Raw genomic sequence first — 18,917 nt, forward strand, 5'->3', positions numbered from 1 at the left:
GTGAAGAGCAATTAACAGCTGAGCTGAAATGGACTCATGGGTACTGAAGGCAGGCAGACCTCGTGATAGGTCTGTTGGGTGGTAGGGGTAGTGAAGGGATGGAATGGAACTGATAGCTGTGTCCCTAACGAAAGGACAGAACGGAACTGATAGCTGTGTCCCTAACTCCTCTCCCAGGAAAGCCCCAGAATGTATCAGTTACTCAGCCCGCCCTTATCTCAGCCAATGGGAAAGCAAGGGAAACTAGCCCCCGGCCCTCACTCAACCAACCGGAATCGACCAAGTGCCTCCACCCCTCTCCCCAAGCCCTATAAATTCTTTGTTCTCTTGGGACTCAGGGCTCTCTCTCGAATCCAGTAATGGAGGCAGGGGGGACCAAGCCTGGGCTTGAATAAAAGACTCTATGCTTTTGCATGGGACTTGGCTCCCTGGTGGTCTGTCTTGGGGGATCTTGAAATCTGGGCATAACAGTAGCAATACAAAAGAAAGCCCCAGGGACCTCAGGGAACCTGGGAGGACAGACTGCAGCTTGTAGGGCCAGGGCTGAGAGGGTGGGGTGCAGCACAAATTCATAAATGACTGGGTCCTGGGATCCCAAGCAGTCCGAGGCCAACTATGATGCGCAGTTATGAAATCTCATGTAAACGGTTTTAAGCTGCACTGCTCTTTCTGGGGAGGCTGAAAATATTTTCACATAGGCGTGAACCCACTCTTGTTGGCCTTGAGTAAGGTTGGTTCTCTTGCACCCAGGCTGCTGGTCTGGCCAGAGGAAGGATGGCTTCGGTCTTCTTTTGGGCTTGCACTTGGCACACAGCTTCCCCTCTACTCACAGCAACAGGGAGGTGGCGCCATGTAAACCCACAGTGCCAATCACAGGCACGATCCCTTCCTTCCCCTACTTGTAAAAGGAGGGAGACACAGCCTCCACCTCGTAACACTTTATTGTGTTCCTGAAGGGTTTCTTTTTCTAATACGATGAGATAGAACGAAGGCCCTGTAAAAGCACAAATTGTAACATGGTGCTAGTTAATTTGTAAGAAATTTTATTTTATTGCTATTGTGGTATGAGAATTTAAAACGATCTTAAAGTACAAATGAAGTAAACATTACTGGCAAGAGGCACCAATAAGAAAAAAAGCAGGAGGAGGGGGATGCTTATTGTTTAATACTGAATTCCTTTGAAAGGTCCTAAACCCAAATGCCCCCAAGGCCAGGCAGGGCCTGTCCATGAGGAAAGCAGATGGGAGGGGCTGGTGGACTGGGGAGAGGCCTCCTGGCCAGGTAGGGCAGCTGCAGCTCCGCTGACGCCAACTCTCGTCATGCAGAATGCAGACCTGTGCTGCCACAGCTTCAGATATTTTTAAAGTGAAGCCAGAAGTCCAGAATTCAATGTGAAATCACCCAAGGTCTACATGTTGGCAACTGATCTGATTATTTTTAAAACGCTGTTAGGGCCAGACACATCACATCTGTGGGCCAGACTCGGCTGGGGTGTATGCCCTCTGTAGCTATGCACTCCATCAGAGCCTGTGTGTCCTCGGTCAGAAAAGGGCCTTGCTGGTTTCCTGGGGCTGGTGTGCAGGGGGGAATGGTGCCAGCCAAGCAGGATGAAAACAGCGCCCACAGTCTCGTTCAGTGTCCTTATCAGGTTGGATTATTTGCAGCCGCTGCGCTAACCTGACCTCATTCATCTCTTCCTATCACATCCTTAATTCCTCACCGGAGTACCCGAGGGTGCCAGGTGCTCAGTGGATGGGCAGATGAGGAAGGAGGAAGCAATGACCAGGGGACAACTGTGGACTCACCCTCAACTGAAAAGAAGCAATCAGTGTTGGGAATGTGGCTGGGATTGGTGAGCCACAGGGGTTTTTGCACATTATAAATGAGAATGTAATACTTTAAAAGTGGCACCTTGCAAGAGAGAAGCTTTAAAACCAGACTAGATCCAGAGACATGGAAGCATGGAACTGGACTGATGAATCTCAGAGAATTTATATGCATAATATGCATAACCCCTGGGCACAGACAATAGTGTGAAGAAGGCCTGGGTGGGTGAGGAAGTGGGGTGGAAAGGGTCAGTGAGGGACAAAAGGGGACAAGTGTAATACTTTAAACAATAATGATTAAAAAAAAAAAAAAGAAAAGACCAAAGAACTGGGCTGTAAAATAAGGCATCTTAAAGGAGATGGCTGCATTGCACATGGAGGCCCATTAGGAAGTAAAAGAGGGTCCTGGATGCTAGAACCCTTTATTTTGAGGTAAATATGAACAGTGGCCAGGGCTTCCAGCAATGGACTATAACTATTGTAACTCTTGTGTTCTGGACTATCGAATAAAGAATCTCACTGTCATCCTCCAACTCCAAATGTAAAGATATTCTGCTTTAAAATCATCCTATCTAATAAAAGAGTAATATGTAAATTAACTGTCACTCCACAACAAAGATGGTGGCGCCCATAGTAGACGGGGTGGGGCACTGGCAGCATCACCCCGGCAACGCGAGCCCAGCGTCCCCCCAGCCACACAGAGGGAGGGGAGGGGAGGGGCCCCAGCCATGTGGAAGGAGAGGAGGGGCCTCGGGCCGGAGGCCTGGGCGAGGGACACTGGCATCATTGCAGGCTGGGCTGAGGGACCCCTCCCATACACGAATTTTGTGCACCGGGCCTCTAGTCCATAATAATAAAAGTGTAATATGCAAATTGACTGAATGACCGAACAGGAAAACAACCAGCCAGACAACATTCTGGACAACCATTCTATGACACGCGCTGACGCAGGCCAGCCAAGGTGGGTGCAATGCGATTCATCAAAGGGTCCCGCCATCACCCCACAATTGCCCCACAGAGACCACCCTCTGCAGGGCAATTTATGGGGAGGCTATGTGATCGATCTCCCCAAAGAAGGAGGCCCAGATCACCCTCTGTGTGGCGATTGATCGCAGAGCCCCGTCCGGGTGGGTGGGGCCTCCCTCTGCAGGGCGATCAATCTGGGGGCCCTGGGATGGATCAGCCCACAGAGAGAAGCCCAGGCCACTGGCCAGCGGCGTTGTGGCAGGTGTGTGGGGCCGGCCAGTGATTGCCCCACAGAGGGAGGCCCAGGCCAAGGGGGGGTGACGTGGTGGTGGTGGGGAGAGGGAAGCACCACATAGATGGGAAGCAGTGGCAGTGGTGGGGGTGGGGCCAGCAGCTGGCAGCATGGGGAAAGAAAGCCCTGAGAGGCCCTGATCGCCGGCCAGGCCTAGGAACCCTACCTGAGGGGTCCCAGATTGTGAGAGGGTGCAGGCCGGGCTGAAGGACAACCCCCCCCCCCCCCTTCACGAATTTTGTGCACAAGGTCTCTAGTTATTTATATTATCCACTGGATATGTCCCATGAGAATGGCTACCCTTCAGTGTATGTTGCTCTTTATATTGTCAGAACAACTCAAAAAGGGGCTTACTGATTTCTTGTTAATTTGCTTGGTTAAGACGTGTTCATTTGCATTTTGGGTTTCATTTTGTGTTACCATATAAGTAAAGACTCACTCAGTCCCCGCTTTGAGGAGTGTTTCTCTGCTTCATCTACCTGTGTTTCCATGTTTCTAGTGATATTTTATTTGTCTGCATCCCATCTTACACCCAGCATCATCTTTGTGTTCACCAAAGCCATGAGAATAGTCTGTAATTCAACAGTTCATTGTGGAGAACAGACTTAGTGCAGAGAAATTGGATTGGAAGGAAGTCTATTACTGACAAGCTGGAATCCAAAGAACCTGGATTGTCTCAGAATCCAGCAGAATGGAGAAGAACATTATTTTGAGTAATTTGCAAATACGAGTGTATGTGTTTTTCTCTGAAAAGCTTTGTGAGGATTAAGAGAAAAAGTATTTTTTTTTTGTAACAAGCCATTTGTTTAAGACCTAGTTTTAGATTTCTAGAAATAATAAAATTTCTGGATATATACATATATTTATAAATACATATTGGTTTTTATTTTAAACCTTATTGTGATTTCAAAAGAACTTTCAATACTTATTTTAAATGGATAATCTCATTTGAACATGGTAGTAGGATTCCTAATCCTTTCTTAGACCAATTCTGCTTCTACCATAATTTAAAAAAATAAAAAATGGTACATTCATGTGAGAAGGGAAGGAGAGGAAACACTAAAACTCAAGTCAAGTGATGGGTTTGAGGTATGGGATGGCAAGCAATCAATTTCTCCTTTATTGTCATTCTGTTTGTATAGCTTTTTAAAAATGTAAAATGAAAAAGCAATGCCTTCAGAGTAAGAGTTTATTTTTAGGGGAAGGTATTTTTACATTCTTGTTCTTATATTGATGAGCTCATTTTCATTGGCCTAGATTTATTTTCACTTTCCAGTAATTTATTCCTTACTCCTCTGCAAGATACCCCCTGATTAGAGGAGAAAACAAATTACTCCTCCAGCCTGAGTACATAAGGCCGTTTTTATAATCAGGAAGACAGGTTGCGGGGAGGGGAATCTGCTTCTACGTCTGAGAGTTGCTCTGGGGAGATAACTGCACACCAAGGCACTGCCGGGAGGTCTATATTTCTGTCTTGACGTCTGGAGGTGCCACTGCCACCGCCAATGGTGATGATGATAAGTGATGAGAAAATGAACTGGGAGGTGATGCATCTTCCTGACAGATGTAAGGAATTGCTGCAGGCAGCCCCGAGGCAAGTGCTAGCTGCGGCCACGCTGGCGCCTGCCTTGGTCACTCTGGCACCAGCAGGCAGGGCTGCGAGAAGCAGGGGCAACGCAGTCATAACTCTGTGGTTTTAATCTGTTCGTGGAGCCTCTTTTAAAATGTTTTTTTTTTTTTTGAGGAATGTACTGGAGGTTGTGCTACAAATTCTGAAGTATCGTTACTGTTGATTCGATGGTGTCTGTCTCGTACTTGTGTTATTGCTGTGGAGATCCAGTGTGTGTTGCTCCACCAGGCAGCGATGTGCACCCAGGGATGTGCCCACACAGACATTGGAATATGGCTGTCCTAAGATGTCAGGGCACCCCATTCCTGAAGTCCTCCTTTCACCCAAGGCGTCGTATGTGCTGGGTATGTGCTGGCTTGGTGCTAATACGGGCCACAGGGGATGAGTTAGACCTGAGCTAGTGTTTGCGGGGGGCAGGGGGGGGCAGGAAGGAGCAAGTGAAGTGAAGTGGAGGACCACAGGCACCCCCTGGGGAGCCACGCTGGGGGCCAGGAGGAACTGCACTGGACGTTTCTGGATAGCCAGCCTGGGGACATTCGAACAAAGGAAATGCACTCAAAGGCAGCACTGGCACCAATTACCTTTTTTATTTTGTTTGTTTAAATATAGATATGATTTTTGTTTGGAAAACAATTCACCTTTTTGCCTTTCTTTTCTGTCTTGTCCAGGAATTTATGAGTATTTGACCCAAATCAAAATGTGCAAAGAAGAATAATGGAAGCCCCTGAATACCTTGATTTGGATGAAATTGACTTCAGTGATGACATATCCGTAAGTATTGCTACTTGGAAGTAATGATTTCGGGAGATTCTGCCTTCTCCTACATGGGCTACTCGCTCTGTTCTAGTCTGTATGTCTAAACTCTCCCAGCCACATTAGAACTTGACATCCTGTGGGGCAGACAAAGTGTGGTTTGGGGGTCTCCTGGACCAAGAAATGAATTCCACTTACTAGTAATTGTGTGTGAGTTTGGGTGAGATTTAACTTGACTGAGCCTCCCATTCCTAATCTCTTTCATTGTTGCCAAAATTATTCGCTGAGGACATTTATAAAGTGCCTGCCGATAGTAAGCACCTTCATAGAGTTACTTATGCACATAATTAACCCTATTCACTTAGTTTTCTTTATGGCTATGGAGCAGCCAGCATTCTTGGCGCCCATAAGCAGAGGGACTAAAGGATGGCCAAGTTAGGTTAGCTGATGAACAATAAGAGGAAGCCTTCCAATCACTCTAGGCTTCAAGGCGCAGATCGGATGCTTGTTGGGAATATTGAGGAAGAGCCATGCAGTGGTAAAGACTGGACCAGCTGACCTCTGAGCCCTGCTTAATCCTGTTGGCTACTGAACTTCTCAGAATCACAGCTGCTCCGGGGGGGGCGGGGGGGGGGTCCTCTCCATGCCCCTCTGCTCAGAGCTGGCTGTGACTTGTTCTGGGCCACACAATTCTGCCGCATGTGGGCCTCTCATGCCCTCCCAGCCAAATGGGGTGCTCAGAGTTTGTGATGAGAAGGTTGCTGTTTCTGAATGAGTCATGTGACTTTTCTTCTCAAAACCTCCAGGGTCACTTTTTTTTTTAATTAAGAGAAATAAGTTTTTATTTCCTTGTTGCAGAAATAAAGCTGGCTGAGCAAGTTGCTTTTTGGTGATTAGTCAAAGAGACCAAATCCCATATCCTCATCTGACTCCCCCCAGTCCTCCTCTGCTTCCCTAGGCTAGGGCTGCTGGAGCAGCAGGAGCCTCAGTGGTGGGGGCGGCCTCAGGGGCAGGTGGGCACAATTTCTGACCTTACTTTGCATTGACCTTTCATAGCATAGCGCTTTGGGTCACAGCTAGAAATTGTCTCAAAAAGATAGCTTACTTTAACATGCCTCTGGCAACAGCATTAGTCCTCTCCTTTACTCTCCACTTTGAAGTGAAATCCACATACTATACACAAGAATTGAATTATTGGGATGAGTTTGATGAATGATCTATTTTAACCTTAGATGAATGAGTCTTTGTAGCAGGGAAAGGTAAATTCAGCCTTCCCTTACTTCCACTTCCAGACAGTTTTTTTATTCCTTGTGAAGACCAACTGAAGTGAGTTTCTTCCTTTCTGTAATATCTTTCTTTCTGTCTTTTTCTGAGTTACTGTGCTTGGCTTAAGAGTGTGGCTCTTGTATAACCACTCCTGCTAAGGTATTTTGAGCTGAGTGGGGAAGAGCAAAGAGAGTGAATGATAATGTGGGGAGGGGTAGGGGAGGGTGGCAGGTGTTTATGAAAGGGAAACTTGATTAGGAGTTTGGAAGTGACTCTCTGAGCTTTGCTAGTGAAGTTGCCTTTTGAAAACATAGGCTTTGTGAAATAAGCCAGTCAGAGAAAGACAAGTATCACATGATCCCATTTATATGTGGAATCTAATGAAGAAAATAAACTGATGAACAAAACAGATCCAGAAACATTGAAACATGCAACAGACTGACATATCTCAGAGGGGAAGGGGGAAAGGCCAGAAGAGATTAACCAATGAATTTATACATACACGCACACACAAACACACACATATATATATACACTATATATACTATACACACACACATATATATACTATATATATACATATACATACACACACACACACACACATATGTATATATATATATATGCATAGCCCATGGACAAACAGTAGTGCCAAGAAGGCCTGGGAAGGGGATAAGAGTGGATTGGAGGGGTCAACAGAGAAAAAAAGGGGGACACCTGTAATACTTTCAGCAATAAAGATTTTAAAAAATAAAATATGCACAAAATACACAAAAATAACTAAGTAAGTAAGTAAGTAAGTAAAAACATAGGCTTTGAAGGCACTAGTCCGGGCTCCAGATGTGTTCTGAACTTTGCTAACCTCTCTGAGATACCCACCTAACTTTTAAGGTGTTTTGTTGTTGTTGTTGTTGTTGGGGTTTTTTGAGGATTGAGTGAAATAATATATATGAAGCACTTAGCTTAGCACACAGTAAGTTGATCTTAAAAATGGTAGCTTTTGTTATTATTTCAATGAATAATACAGTAATATTTATATGACCATTGGTGAAGAAAGAACTCGAGGGAAAAGACCAGGCATCATGTCAAAAACTTTTTTTTAACACTGTAATAGAGCAGTTGTGTTTACAGAAGAATCATCTGGCAGCAGCCCATCATTTTGATGAATTAGGAATCTCCACTTAAAAGATAATAAAATATGTTAAGCAATAACTGAAGCTGTTTAGCAAGTTGGGATGCAGGATTAAGCAATAGTTGAGTTCTATAACTTGACCACTCTGAAACATAAATAAAGACATCCATCTGTAATTGTGTAACTGCACTCAAACCTTCCCTCCTTTAATTTTGTATTTATTGTGTGGATCTTTGACCTACATTTAAACTTTTATCAGAAGGAAACACAGGAAGGTGCATAGAATTGCTGAAACAATAATAATGCTTACCACTTACTGAGCACTTGCTATAGGATAGGCATTATACTGTTTAATTCTCACAACAATCCTCTGAAGAAGGTACTTATTATTATCTCCATTTTACAGATAAGGAAACAAGTTACATAACTTGTCCGCAGTCACCCACTTAGTTAGGGACGCTTTGTCTCCAGCATTATACTTTTATCTGTAATACTGCTTCTCCAAGATAAAAATAGTCTATTGCAGTGCTCCTCATAAGGACGATTTTACCCATCCTCAGGCGATACCTGGGCAATACCTGGAGACATTTTTGATGCTCATACTAGGGATATGCTGCTACTGGCATCTAGTGGGTAGAGACCAAGGATGCTTCTAAAGAACCTAAAATGCCCAGGAAAACCTCCTACAACAAAGAATTATCTGGCTTAAAATGTTGATAGTACTGAGGATAAGCAATCTTGGCCACATGAAACTAAAGAAGCTCAAATTTGACTGGCAACCTCTATAACATGGTAGATTATTCTATTCTAGTCAATCTAATCCAAGTTCAATACCTTAAATGTGCCGGAATCATACTGTTCTTACATAATGATTTCATGGGAAAAGATGTAGAGATAACCTCCTAAATACTGGAACAGTTGTTTCAGCCTATTTAGGTAAACTAGGAGCAATAAATGTTGTAACCGTTTTAGGGGCAAAGTGGAGACTATTCAGGTGCTGACATTGAAAACTGAAGATGTGTTGAACTTGCTAATTTGCTGGCATAAAGAGAAATGTAGTCTCTCACAAACATGCCTTTATTGTTAGGATTCTGTAAACCTCCATCCACACAGTTCTTAAGTCTCTTTTGAAAAAGATGTTTACCAAAAAGATGCCCAAGTTTAAAACCGCTCTTCTTCCTCCCCAGCCATAGCCATCGGCTTTCTATTTTGTGATTTCCCCCCTCTAGTTATGAGCCTGGTTCTTGTTTTAATTAAAAAACAAGCTGTATAATGGTTCCAAAAAAACAACTAGAACTTTTTTTTGCCTTTACCTAATGAGACAAAACACACAAGGCACTTACATTATTTTGAAGTTTCCCAGACTCCAAAATAATGCTCATCCTCTGCAAAATGCAGGGTTTAAACTATACATTCTTGTAATCCTGCCATCAAAAAGGGCAGAACACTGTGCACTGGCTGCAGATGTGCGAGGGAGAGATGACGACACACGTAAACACACAGGGTCAGAGCAGGGCCTTGCTGTCACTGCACACGGGTTTACAGATTTCTTTATTCCTATGGAAGCCAGAGCCCTGTGTCTGGGAAATGAAAAATGCTCTGGAATACAATTTTACCGTGAGGTTCTTAGTAGCCGTGGTGTGTTTCATTAAGAGAGGCCAGTTTGCTGTCCTCAGAAATAGTATGCACAGGATTGAATAATGCAGAGGCCAAACACCATGGATCCATTGAAGAGCCTGACTCATTGGCTGTGCCACACACAGCACTGAACTCTTTAAGTCCGTTATTTTGTTTAAGCCTCACATCTACTCCACAAAGCAGCCCCTATTTTAATCCCTTGTTTGGCAAATGAAGAAAAGGAGGGTTAGAGATGTCATATGGCTTTCATAAGGTTACAAATGGGCAAGTGGCAGGTCAGGATTTAGATATAGAACCCTTTGACCATGTGACTCTCCCCCTCTGAGTAACTTAGTTGAGTATAATGGGCCAGTTATCTCACCCATTACTATCCCCAAATAGGCACTGAAGCAAATGCAAATAACTTTTTGGCACCAATGTAGTTGGTATATATATTTTAAATAAAGTAAAACAAGCTAAAGAGAACTTAGGAAAATCTCTTCATTTTACTGTACCTCAACTTTTCCATCTGCAAAATGATAATAATCATATCTGCCTATTGCCCTGCTTTTATGGAGAAAATTTAAAATTTTATATATATATATATATGTATATGTATACACACACACACACACACACACACACACATACTAAAGGCCTGTTGCATGAAAAGATTTGTGCCATAGGCCTTCCCTTCCCCTGGCTGCTGGCACCGGTTTTCCTCCGGCACCCGGGACCCAGGCTTTAGCTCTGGCTGGAGCCGCCTTCAGTCTTAGCTCTGCCGCTTCGCGCCTACATATGCAAATTAACCGCCATCTTTGTTGGCAGTTAATTTGCATATCTCGCTGATTAGCCAATGGGAGGCGTAGCGAAGGTATGGTCAATTACCATGTTTGTCTATTATTAGGTAGGATATACCATATGTATATGCATACACACATACACATATGTATACGCATACCTACATATACATATACATGTAAATACACACATGCTGCTTATGTACACACAAATACAACTAAGGAACAAACTCTATTTCCACGCACAGGAATTTTTGTTGCTTTTCTGTATCAGTGTGACTGCATCTTTGATGAAAGTTGACACTTTTTGGTAATTGCATAACCTATTTTTTTGTGTAAGTCAGATGAGATCTAGATAAATAAGTGCCCTTCCACCTGTACTATCCCCTTTGACCCAAGCCCTTGAAACCTAGAGTAGTAAGTAGCTCAGAATTCATCTTCCTAAGGTGCTTAGATTGCTGTCTGGTAGAAAAATAAATTCTATAGCAAACAAATCTCACTTGCAATGAGTTTTCACTTTTTTCCATCCTACAGATGGGGCAGCAGTTGCACTAAAATATCTACCCACCTCTGTTTTGTGTGCATTGCCTTTTACTCAAGTCAACCTATTGGTACTTCCCAGATTTTATTACATTTTTTAAAAGTTTATTGTTGAAAGTATTACATATGTCCTGTTTCCCCCCCCCCAATTGACCCCTTGTAACCCACTCCACTCCCTCCCCAGGCCTTCACCACCCTATCATCTGTGGCCTGATTGTAGGTGTGATAAAGAGTACAAAGATATTAAAGGTATAATGTACCTGGCTCTAGCAAGCAATCTACCTGAATATGATCCTCTTATACTTTCTTCTGTGCTTCCTAAAAGGTGACAAACACTTTCACATGGCATCTGTCTGCCTCACTCCCTTCTTATCTCATCTATCAGTCCTATTCTTCCTATTAAACTTTCCTTAATGCTTCTCAGTATGATCTAGTTTCGTCATCTCTTCACTTGTTCTTTTTGCAATGTCCTATATTCAAGTCTAAATTACCTATCATTCCTTTTGTAAAAAAAAAAAAACTCATGCCTTATTCTAATTACATGTGTCATATGTCTTATCTGTTTTTCTTATCCCCTGCCAGGAAAGGACTTTGGTGTAATCTAATCCAGACTAGATGAATTGTAAATTCATGTCCTGTAGCTAGTGTCAGAGCCCAGGACTAGAACACAGGTCCCCAACTCCAAATCTTGGACTGGCCATCCCTTCCTAAGAAGGTAGAGAGCAACTTTGTGAATAGAGTGTTTTCCAAGAAGAATGGGAAACTGTTGGATTTTTATATTTGCTCTTCTCTGCTGATAGCCCTAGAAGTTTTTATCTTGCCTGACAGTCATAGCACTTATTACACTGATGCAGGTTATTTACACAAACTATTTACCTGTTATGCATAACTAGATTTTATACCAGTCTACTCAACAATTATTTATTAAACATGTGCAATGTACTGAGCATGGTTCTAGGCCAGTGATGGCAAACCTATGACACGCGTGTCAGAGGTGACACCCAAACTCATTTTTTTGGTTGATTTTTCTTTGTTAAATGGCATTTAAATATATAAAATAAATATCAAAAATATAAGTCTTTGTTTTACTTTGGTTGCAAATATCAAAAAATTTCTATATGTGACACGGCACCAGAGTTAAGTTAGGGTTTTTCAAAATGCTGACACGCCGAGCTCAAAAGGTTCACCATCACTGTTCTAGGCTTGGTGTGAATGACACAGACTTGTCTGTGTTCTCACAGAGTTTACAGTAATTACCAGGAGCAGACTATGAATGTCAGGTTAACTTCATAGTGGGTCACATTTAATTACAATATTGAACTCCATCCTTGACAGACAGTATTTATATTTTGATGGCTATTGATTATTGGCTCACAATTAAAATTAGACCATCATTGAAGTTGAACAAGTATTATGTCCAGCCATCTGCCCTACTGCAAGGTACACTTCTTTTGTAATTTGTAATTTTTGCCTTAGTAGTTAGCATTACTTTGGCTACATTTTTAAATGCTCATTTTTGATATATTTCAATTTAAATAATAATACTAATAGTGAATATTTATTGAACACTTACTATGCATCAGATACTAGTCCCCATGATTTACATTATTAGCACACGATCTTCACTGCCACATTCTGTTGTAGGCACTGTTATTATCTGTTTTACAGATGAAAAAGCTGATATACAGAGGTTAACTAAGATTAATTAGCCAGACAGTGATGAAGCCAGGATATGGTATGTGCAGTCTAGCTCTAGAATCCATAATGTAATCAGTGCACTGAAAATGACCTCTGCTGGGCCCCTTGGTGACCTCTAGTCATCCCCTTCACCCAGGTCTCTTCTCATTCATGAACACTTCTGACAGAAGAAGGGGGCCATTCAATACTGTGATCTCACCACCTTAACCAATGTGCAGCTTCCCTTTTTGCCGTATGATACATGTTAGCACTACAATAGAGTAGTTCCTTGCATACTCTTTCTATGATCAAAAAGCTACTGAGTTTTCCCAAATACCAATCACAAGCAGTGTCTTAGCATAAAAGAATTTATATCATTAACTTTAAAGAAAAAACACTTGGAAAATATTTGATTAAAACAAGAGCAAAAATCAAATGTATTTGGCAATAGGATTATTTGTAATAATTTTCTTTAATGGAGCCTGAATGGTGGGAAGAAATGTATTTAAGGCAGACTGGGAAGGATATATGAAAGTGTAGATCACTGGTGTCTGTACTTTGTAAAGGGGGTGGTTGAAATAGTGGAAGCCAGTGTACTCACCTGTGAAACAAGGAATGTGGGACGAGAAGAACGTTCCAAGGAAGGAACTGTGCTTCAGTGTGTCTCACATTCTGGGAGAGAGTCTTCTACAAAATAGACTGGCAAGCAGTTTTCAGAGATATAGGAGGACAACTAAGGGAGCTAAGAAGGGATTAGGGATTTAAGGAACTTAAAGAAAGAAGTGGGAAACAGTTCATAATAAATAAAAAGTTTGAAAAGTGCCCACTGGATTGTCTTGTTAAGACTCACTGGTGGCCATAATAAGAGCAATGCCTGTGAGGGACAGAAGACATAGGGTAGTAGAGTAAATACAGAGGTGAGGAAGTAGAGGCAAAAACCAAGGCAATTCTTTTTTTATTTTTTATTTTAAATATATTTTTATTGCTTTCAGAGAGGAAGGGAGAGGGAGAGAGATATAGAAAATCAATGATGAGAATCATTGATCTGCTGCCCCCTACTGGGGATTGAGCCCGCAACCTGGACATGTGCCCTGACCAGAAATACAACCATAATCTCCTCGTTCATAGGTCGATGCTCAACCACTAAGCCACACTGGCCAGGCAAGTCAATTCTTTTTTAAAAAGATGGCTGTGAACACAAGAGCAGGAAAGCCCAGGGTGAACTGGAGAGGCAGATGTCTTGAGGTGGTGGGGGTGCTGTTTGTTTTTATGAGGTCAGAGCAGAGAATCGATGTGGAGAGAGTGGCTGAAGAGAAGGAGACCTGTCCACAAGCCAAGAGCTAGCAATGAAGGGGTGGACTGTTAGTACCACATCCTCAGAGAAGGAGCAATGAAGCAGGATCTGTTGTGGAGGGTGTGAAGTTATCATGCCCTCCTTGAATTAGATGGGCAAGCCATTGGAGAGGTCAGAATTTTAGAAAAACATTATGTTTCTTAACATCTCATTTCAGCTGTCTATCTTTGCTTTCACTACCAGCTTTTTTGTGTACACATATTTTGTCATTTTACTGGTATTGTGTGCCTGTTGAGACATCTGCCTGAAGTTTGGAAAGCTGTGTGAAGTCATGAACTTCAGGATAGTTGTTTGGATGATTGGCTTAATTGTTTCTTTTGGAAACTTCATGGGACCTTAGTTGTTTGAAAGTCTCTAGCTTGAAAAGGTGCTTGGGATTTTAGTTCTTTCATTCTCTGTGGCTCATTACCATTTGAGTAATGTCTGCTTGTTCACCCAACTGGCTCTAGCTTTTAGGAATAAGGGCCAAAGCCTTTCAGGCCTGAACAATAACTAGGGTGGTCAGAGATCCCTGTAGTCCAATGTAGAAATCACACACTGTTATTGTGACTCCCATGTATGCTCAAACTATTTTGCATGGCAGAGAGACAAAATTGACTGGTGTAGTCTGGGATGTGTAGGATTGTCTATGTTGTTTGCAAAGCTAAATTTCAGTGTCAGCCCTTGGCCATGGATTATCTTGGATGAGGAAAGACCAAAGGGAAGCCAAATAACGTGCAGGGATCAGCTGAACTCTTCTTCCTTTCCTTTCCAGCCCCACCTCAGGCCCCCTCTTCCTGCCTCATTAATTCTCTAGTCTTGATCTACTGAGCTTAAAAACGTGAGTGGAATGAAGATGAGAGGGAAGGGCTGTGGGACACACATGGAAAACAGGTTGAAGAAAAGAGACAAAAGCATCTAACATCACTTTACAGCTTGCAAATTGATTTCATTTACATTAGCTTGTATACTGATCTGTTTAATAGGTAAAGAAACTAAGCGCCAGAAATATGAAACGACTTATTTGTCCAGAACCACAGAGTTAATCAATGTCAGAACTGGGACTTGCATCTAAGTCTTCTCACTCCAAATCCATTGTTCTTTATACAAAAGGCTAAGGCATCAGCCAGCACTATTAATATATTCAAAGTGTTTTTCCTTTGAAATATACCATGATTACATTGCTAGACTTGAAATTATGGATTTTTCTAAGAAGATTAGTGCTATGTAAATATTAACTACTATCATCATTACTATTATTATTGCCACTAAAATCATCGGCTATGTAGGGGAATTCATTTTATTCTGTTCAATAGCCTAGTGTCTTTGGTCAATAAAATATTGTACACATGCTCAGGAAGCATAGAAAGCAGTTAGGTAAACAGATGATGAAACATCATGTGATGGGTTCTGTAATGGACTTAATGCCTAAGATAGGAAAATAATATAGAGCAGTGGTTCCTAAACTTCAGCGTATACCCGAATCACCTGGACGGCTTGTAAAAACACAGATTGCTAGGCTCTGGCCCTCAAAGCTTCTGAGATGGGGCCAAAGAATGTGAATTTCTCACACGTTCCTAGATGGGTGATGCCACCCATCAGAAAACCATAGTTTGAAACCTGGTACTACTTCCATCTGGGAGGGTCAAAGAAGATGTTATAGAGGTGATACCCAGGTAAAGTGTAATTAATTAAAAACAGTTTGCCTAAAAAAATGGGTGGAATGACATTCGATGTAAGTGGACTAGCATGCATAAAGGTATAGACAGGTAAAACAGGAGACAGAAATTTGGTATTGCCACCATCAAAAGATAAGTAGACAACAATGAGAGATGAGTCTGAACCCGTGGAGAGTTTCATGTGCCGTATTCAGGCATGTGGTTTCTGCCCTGTAGGCTGTGCAGAGCCAGTGCAGGATTTGAATGAGAGAAGCACCTTGGTTAAGTTTGCATTTTAGAAAGTTGATGAATTCTAGTGCAAGTAGGGAAGCATGGAGGAAATTTCCACTTACTTAAATACGAAAGAACTCCTTTGAATATTTCTAATCAAGCCCAGAGATTAATCAGATGTGTGTACATCTTGGTATTGCAGTCAAATAGTTAATACGTCCCTGTGTGCCATGCATGCAATATATTAAGTCAAAGATGTTGTCCTTTCCCCCAGGCGCTTGTGGGAGCCAACACTAACACATAGGAAACAACAGAGCATAAGGCAAGGCAGCTTTTCCAACAGCAGAAAAGTGGAAGGTCAGGAAGGGACGAAGCAATCAGCCGGGGTTTCATAGAGAAGGCAGACACAAGCTGGCCTTGCAGAAAAGTTCTTGCTTGGCCAGAGGGAGGCATGGCAGGCAAAGGGGGCCCCAGAGTAAAGGAACGGAAGGGGAACTAAACTTTGAATGCACAGGGACATAGAAGAAGCAGAGGCAGCTCGTCAACCTTTGGCAGAAGCTTTTCTTAAAACATGATGGAGGAGTGGATCCAAAGGGCTGTTTCTACAAGACAACCTTTGGGAGTTTTTTAGAAAAAGAGTACATGAGAGCAACATAGAGGTAGGAAATATAATGCTTCTCAATTATCTGCAATCCTCTTTCAGTGTCTTATCACCCAAGGATAATAGGAATCCAGGGAACAGAATATAAAGGCTTGTGTTGGGGGCAAGGGACACAGGGAAGATATATTGAGCTTTGGCTCTGATAGGGCCAAAATGACAACAGTTGCTGCCCTGGGAGTTGGCCATTGTCTGAGAATGAGGTGGTTGGCAATCTGACAGCTTCATATAAAAGACCATCTGCCCTGTGTGCTGGGATGAAGGCCTTGGATGCCCTCCCTTTCAGCTCCCAGATGGTAACACAGTGCGTTCATGCAAGGGTAGACTCCCTGGGTCAAGTGCTTATTCTCATATTTGCAAATAGGGAAATGATTTTGAATGTTGATTATGTGAGTTGCATGTTTCTTTTTCATCTCTTCACATCAAAACTTAATCATCTTTGCAGCATCCCTTAAGTACTTAGCTGAAACAAATCTACAAATTGATTTTTTTCTTAAAGTATCTTTATAAAAAATGGTGGATTTTTCCACAGTGTAAATTGGAAGTCATTGCTAAATTTGACATTTATATACCCTTACAATTTTTCAAAACTTTGATTTTTCTGGCCAACACATCATCCTTTTCTTTGATTGCTGTACTTTTAATTTCCATTACCAGGAACAGCACATGATTTTTTCTTCAAGGTCATTGTTCCCAAAGAATTAAGATGTATGTATGCCTTCACAGAGTGACTTCCTGCCTGACCGTGGTGGAGAGGCAAAGCCCCCATGGGTGATGTAGGTTGAGGTAGTGGACGGGCATCAACTAGGCTTGTCTCTGCCTGTCGTTCAGTCCCCACACCAGCTAGGCAACCATGCTGTTCAAATTTAACCCTCATCAAGTTAAATGTTACTGTACACTGTAGAACTTTGGGAAGAATTGAAGTACAGCTCATAAATCTGAGATTCTGACATGCTTGACTTTGGGGGTAGGAGTAGCAGTCAGGATGCATATGGCTGGAAATACAGATAGCAGCACACCGGCTTATTCAAATATAGGTCTTTAAGCCCATTGAGCAACTTTATTGGATGTTTCATTAAATTACAGTTAAACACAGTCTTAAATTTCCTCTTTCTAAAATTTTGCTTTGGAAGAAGAGAGAGAGAGAGAGAGAGAGAGAGAGAGAGAGAGAGAGAGAGAGAGAGAGAGAGAGAGAGAAACTTTGCCAAAAGATGCTTTCATGGGCACATGGCAGCCAAAACAAGAGGCCTGATATTAATTGAATTATAGACTGTGTAATTATTTAACCTGTACCAGCTGGTCTCAGGAAGCTACCAGATTCCTTGGAGACCTTGTACTTCGCTAGAAACATAAGGTACCTTATTAGTAACTCCCCCCCCCCCCAAAAAAAAGTGCCTTCTGTACCTGTGTATCCTCAACCTCCAAAGAACATAATGTAGGAGGGAAAAAATCCTTGAAGTTCATTTTTGATTTAAGAAGCTCTCCCTCTCTCTGAGTGTGAGCGGATTTGCTAAAGCACCCGTAGTCCTCTGAGGAATGGCCAACACAAACAGGATGTTATTGCATCAGACAGGTAAGAGTAATTTCTCTAATTAGTCATTTGAGGTTTTATTTTTCACTTGGAAGGACTGGACATTTAATTTGTTTGTGATATGAAATTGACAAATTGACAGTAGCTACAACTGCCCCTCCCTCTGCCTTGCTGTCCGGATACCCTGTGGAAAGCACTGGGAGAGGGGGGTGTCTCCATGTAGACACTATGCTTCATCTATCAGCATCAAGCTAACTAAAGTACCTTCTTATTGACAAATGTGCCCTAATTACACATTCCCCACTTGTAATGCTACAATAACCCTAATGAGTTTCCATGATCATTTTTCTTTTAGATTAAATGTTTTTTCTCAATCCTCCTAAATTTTGCAACAGTGAAACAATTCATAATACATTCTCATTTACATAAGAACTCGTTTCCTAAAGGTACAGGGCAAAATATTTCTAGGAAGCTGTATTTTATGAATTAAGATATGATTGAAAACAGCCCCTTGATTAAAGAAAGGGTTCATCCTTTAATTTTGTTTTAAAGCGCCCTTCTCTAAAGAAAGATTGATTGGCACCAAGCATAGTTCCCATAAATCATAGCTATTGATTTTACATTTGTTTGAGCTCTTCTGATTTTATGCCCCCTTCTGTCATAATTTGTTATCCTGAGTTGGTGCTGGGCGTGAACCTGCAAGGTGGTTTCTTTCAGTTTAGTCTAATCTATATGTGAAACAGATGAGCTTTCAAACACAGAACCATGCTCCCCTAGCTTTTTATAGCATTTCCCTGGGCGATTAGTAAAATCCTAGGCGAGTGGCAACATTAGGGATGTTTGTGTAGTTCAATCAGTTTAGACACAGCGGCGGCCCCTGGCGGCCCTGGGTGCGGCAGGAAGCTGGATGCTTCTCCCCCAGGCTTTTCACACATAGATTCGTCTTAGGCTTCAGAATGCAAGTACAGTGGCCACCTTCTGGAAACCCTCAAGGGCAGAGCATCCTT

At 42.2% G+C, this 18,917-nt stretch overlaps 1 protein-coding gene across 2 annotated transcripts in view; it reads left to right on the forward strand.

Annotated features, from left to right (window-relative positions):
* SNCAIP (synuclein alpha interacting protein) overlaps positions 1 to 18,917 on the forward strand; it is a 141,448-nt gene that overhangs the window by 69,132 nt on the left and 53,399 nt on the right. Inside the window, exons 1-2 of one of the 2 annotated variants that reach the window (XM_081088891.1) lie at positions 1,787 to 2,787; positions 5,383 to 5,485. In XM_081088891.1, coding sequence (XP_080945017.1) covers positions 5,429 to 5,485 — 57 coding nt within the window. In that variant the 5' untranslated portion in view covers positions 1,787 to 2,787; positions 5,383 to 5,428. Of the gene's footprint in view, positions 1 to 1,786; positions 2,788 to 5,382; positions 5,486 to 18,917 lie in introns of those variants that run through there. The other variant, XM_081088890.1, reaches the window with a different exon arrangement.

This window comes from Myotis nattereri (genome assembly GCF_964212035.1).
Source record: "Myotis nattereri genome assembly, chromosome: 4".
Taxonomy (NCBI): domain Eukaryota; kingdom Metazoa; phylum Chordata; class Mammalia; order Chiroptera; family Vespertilionidae; genus Myotis; species Myotis nattereri.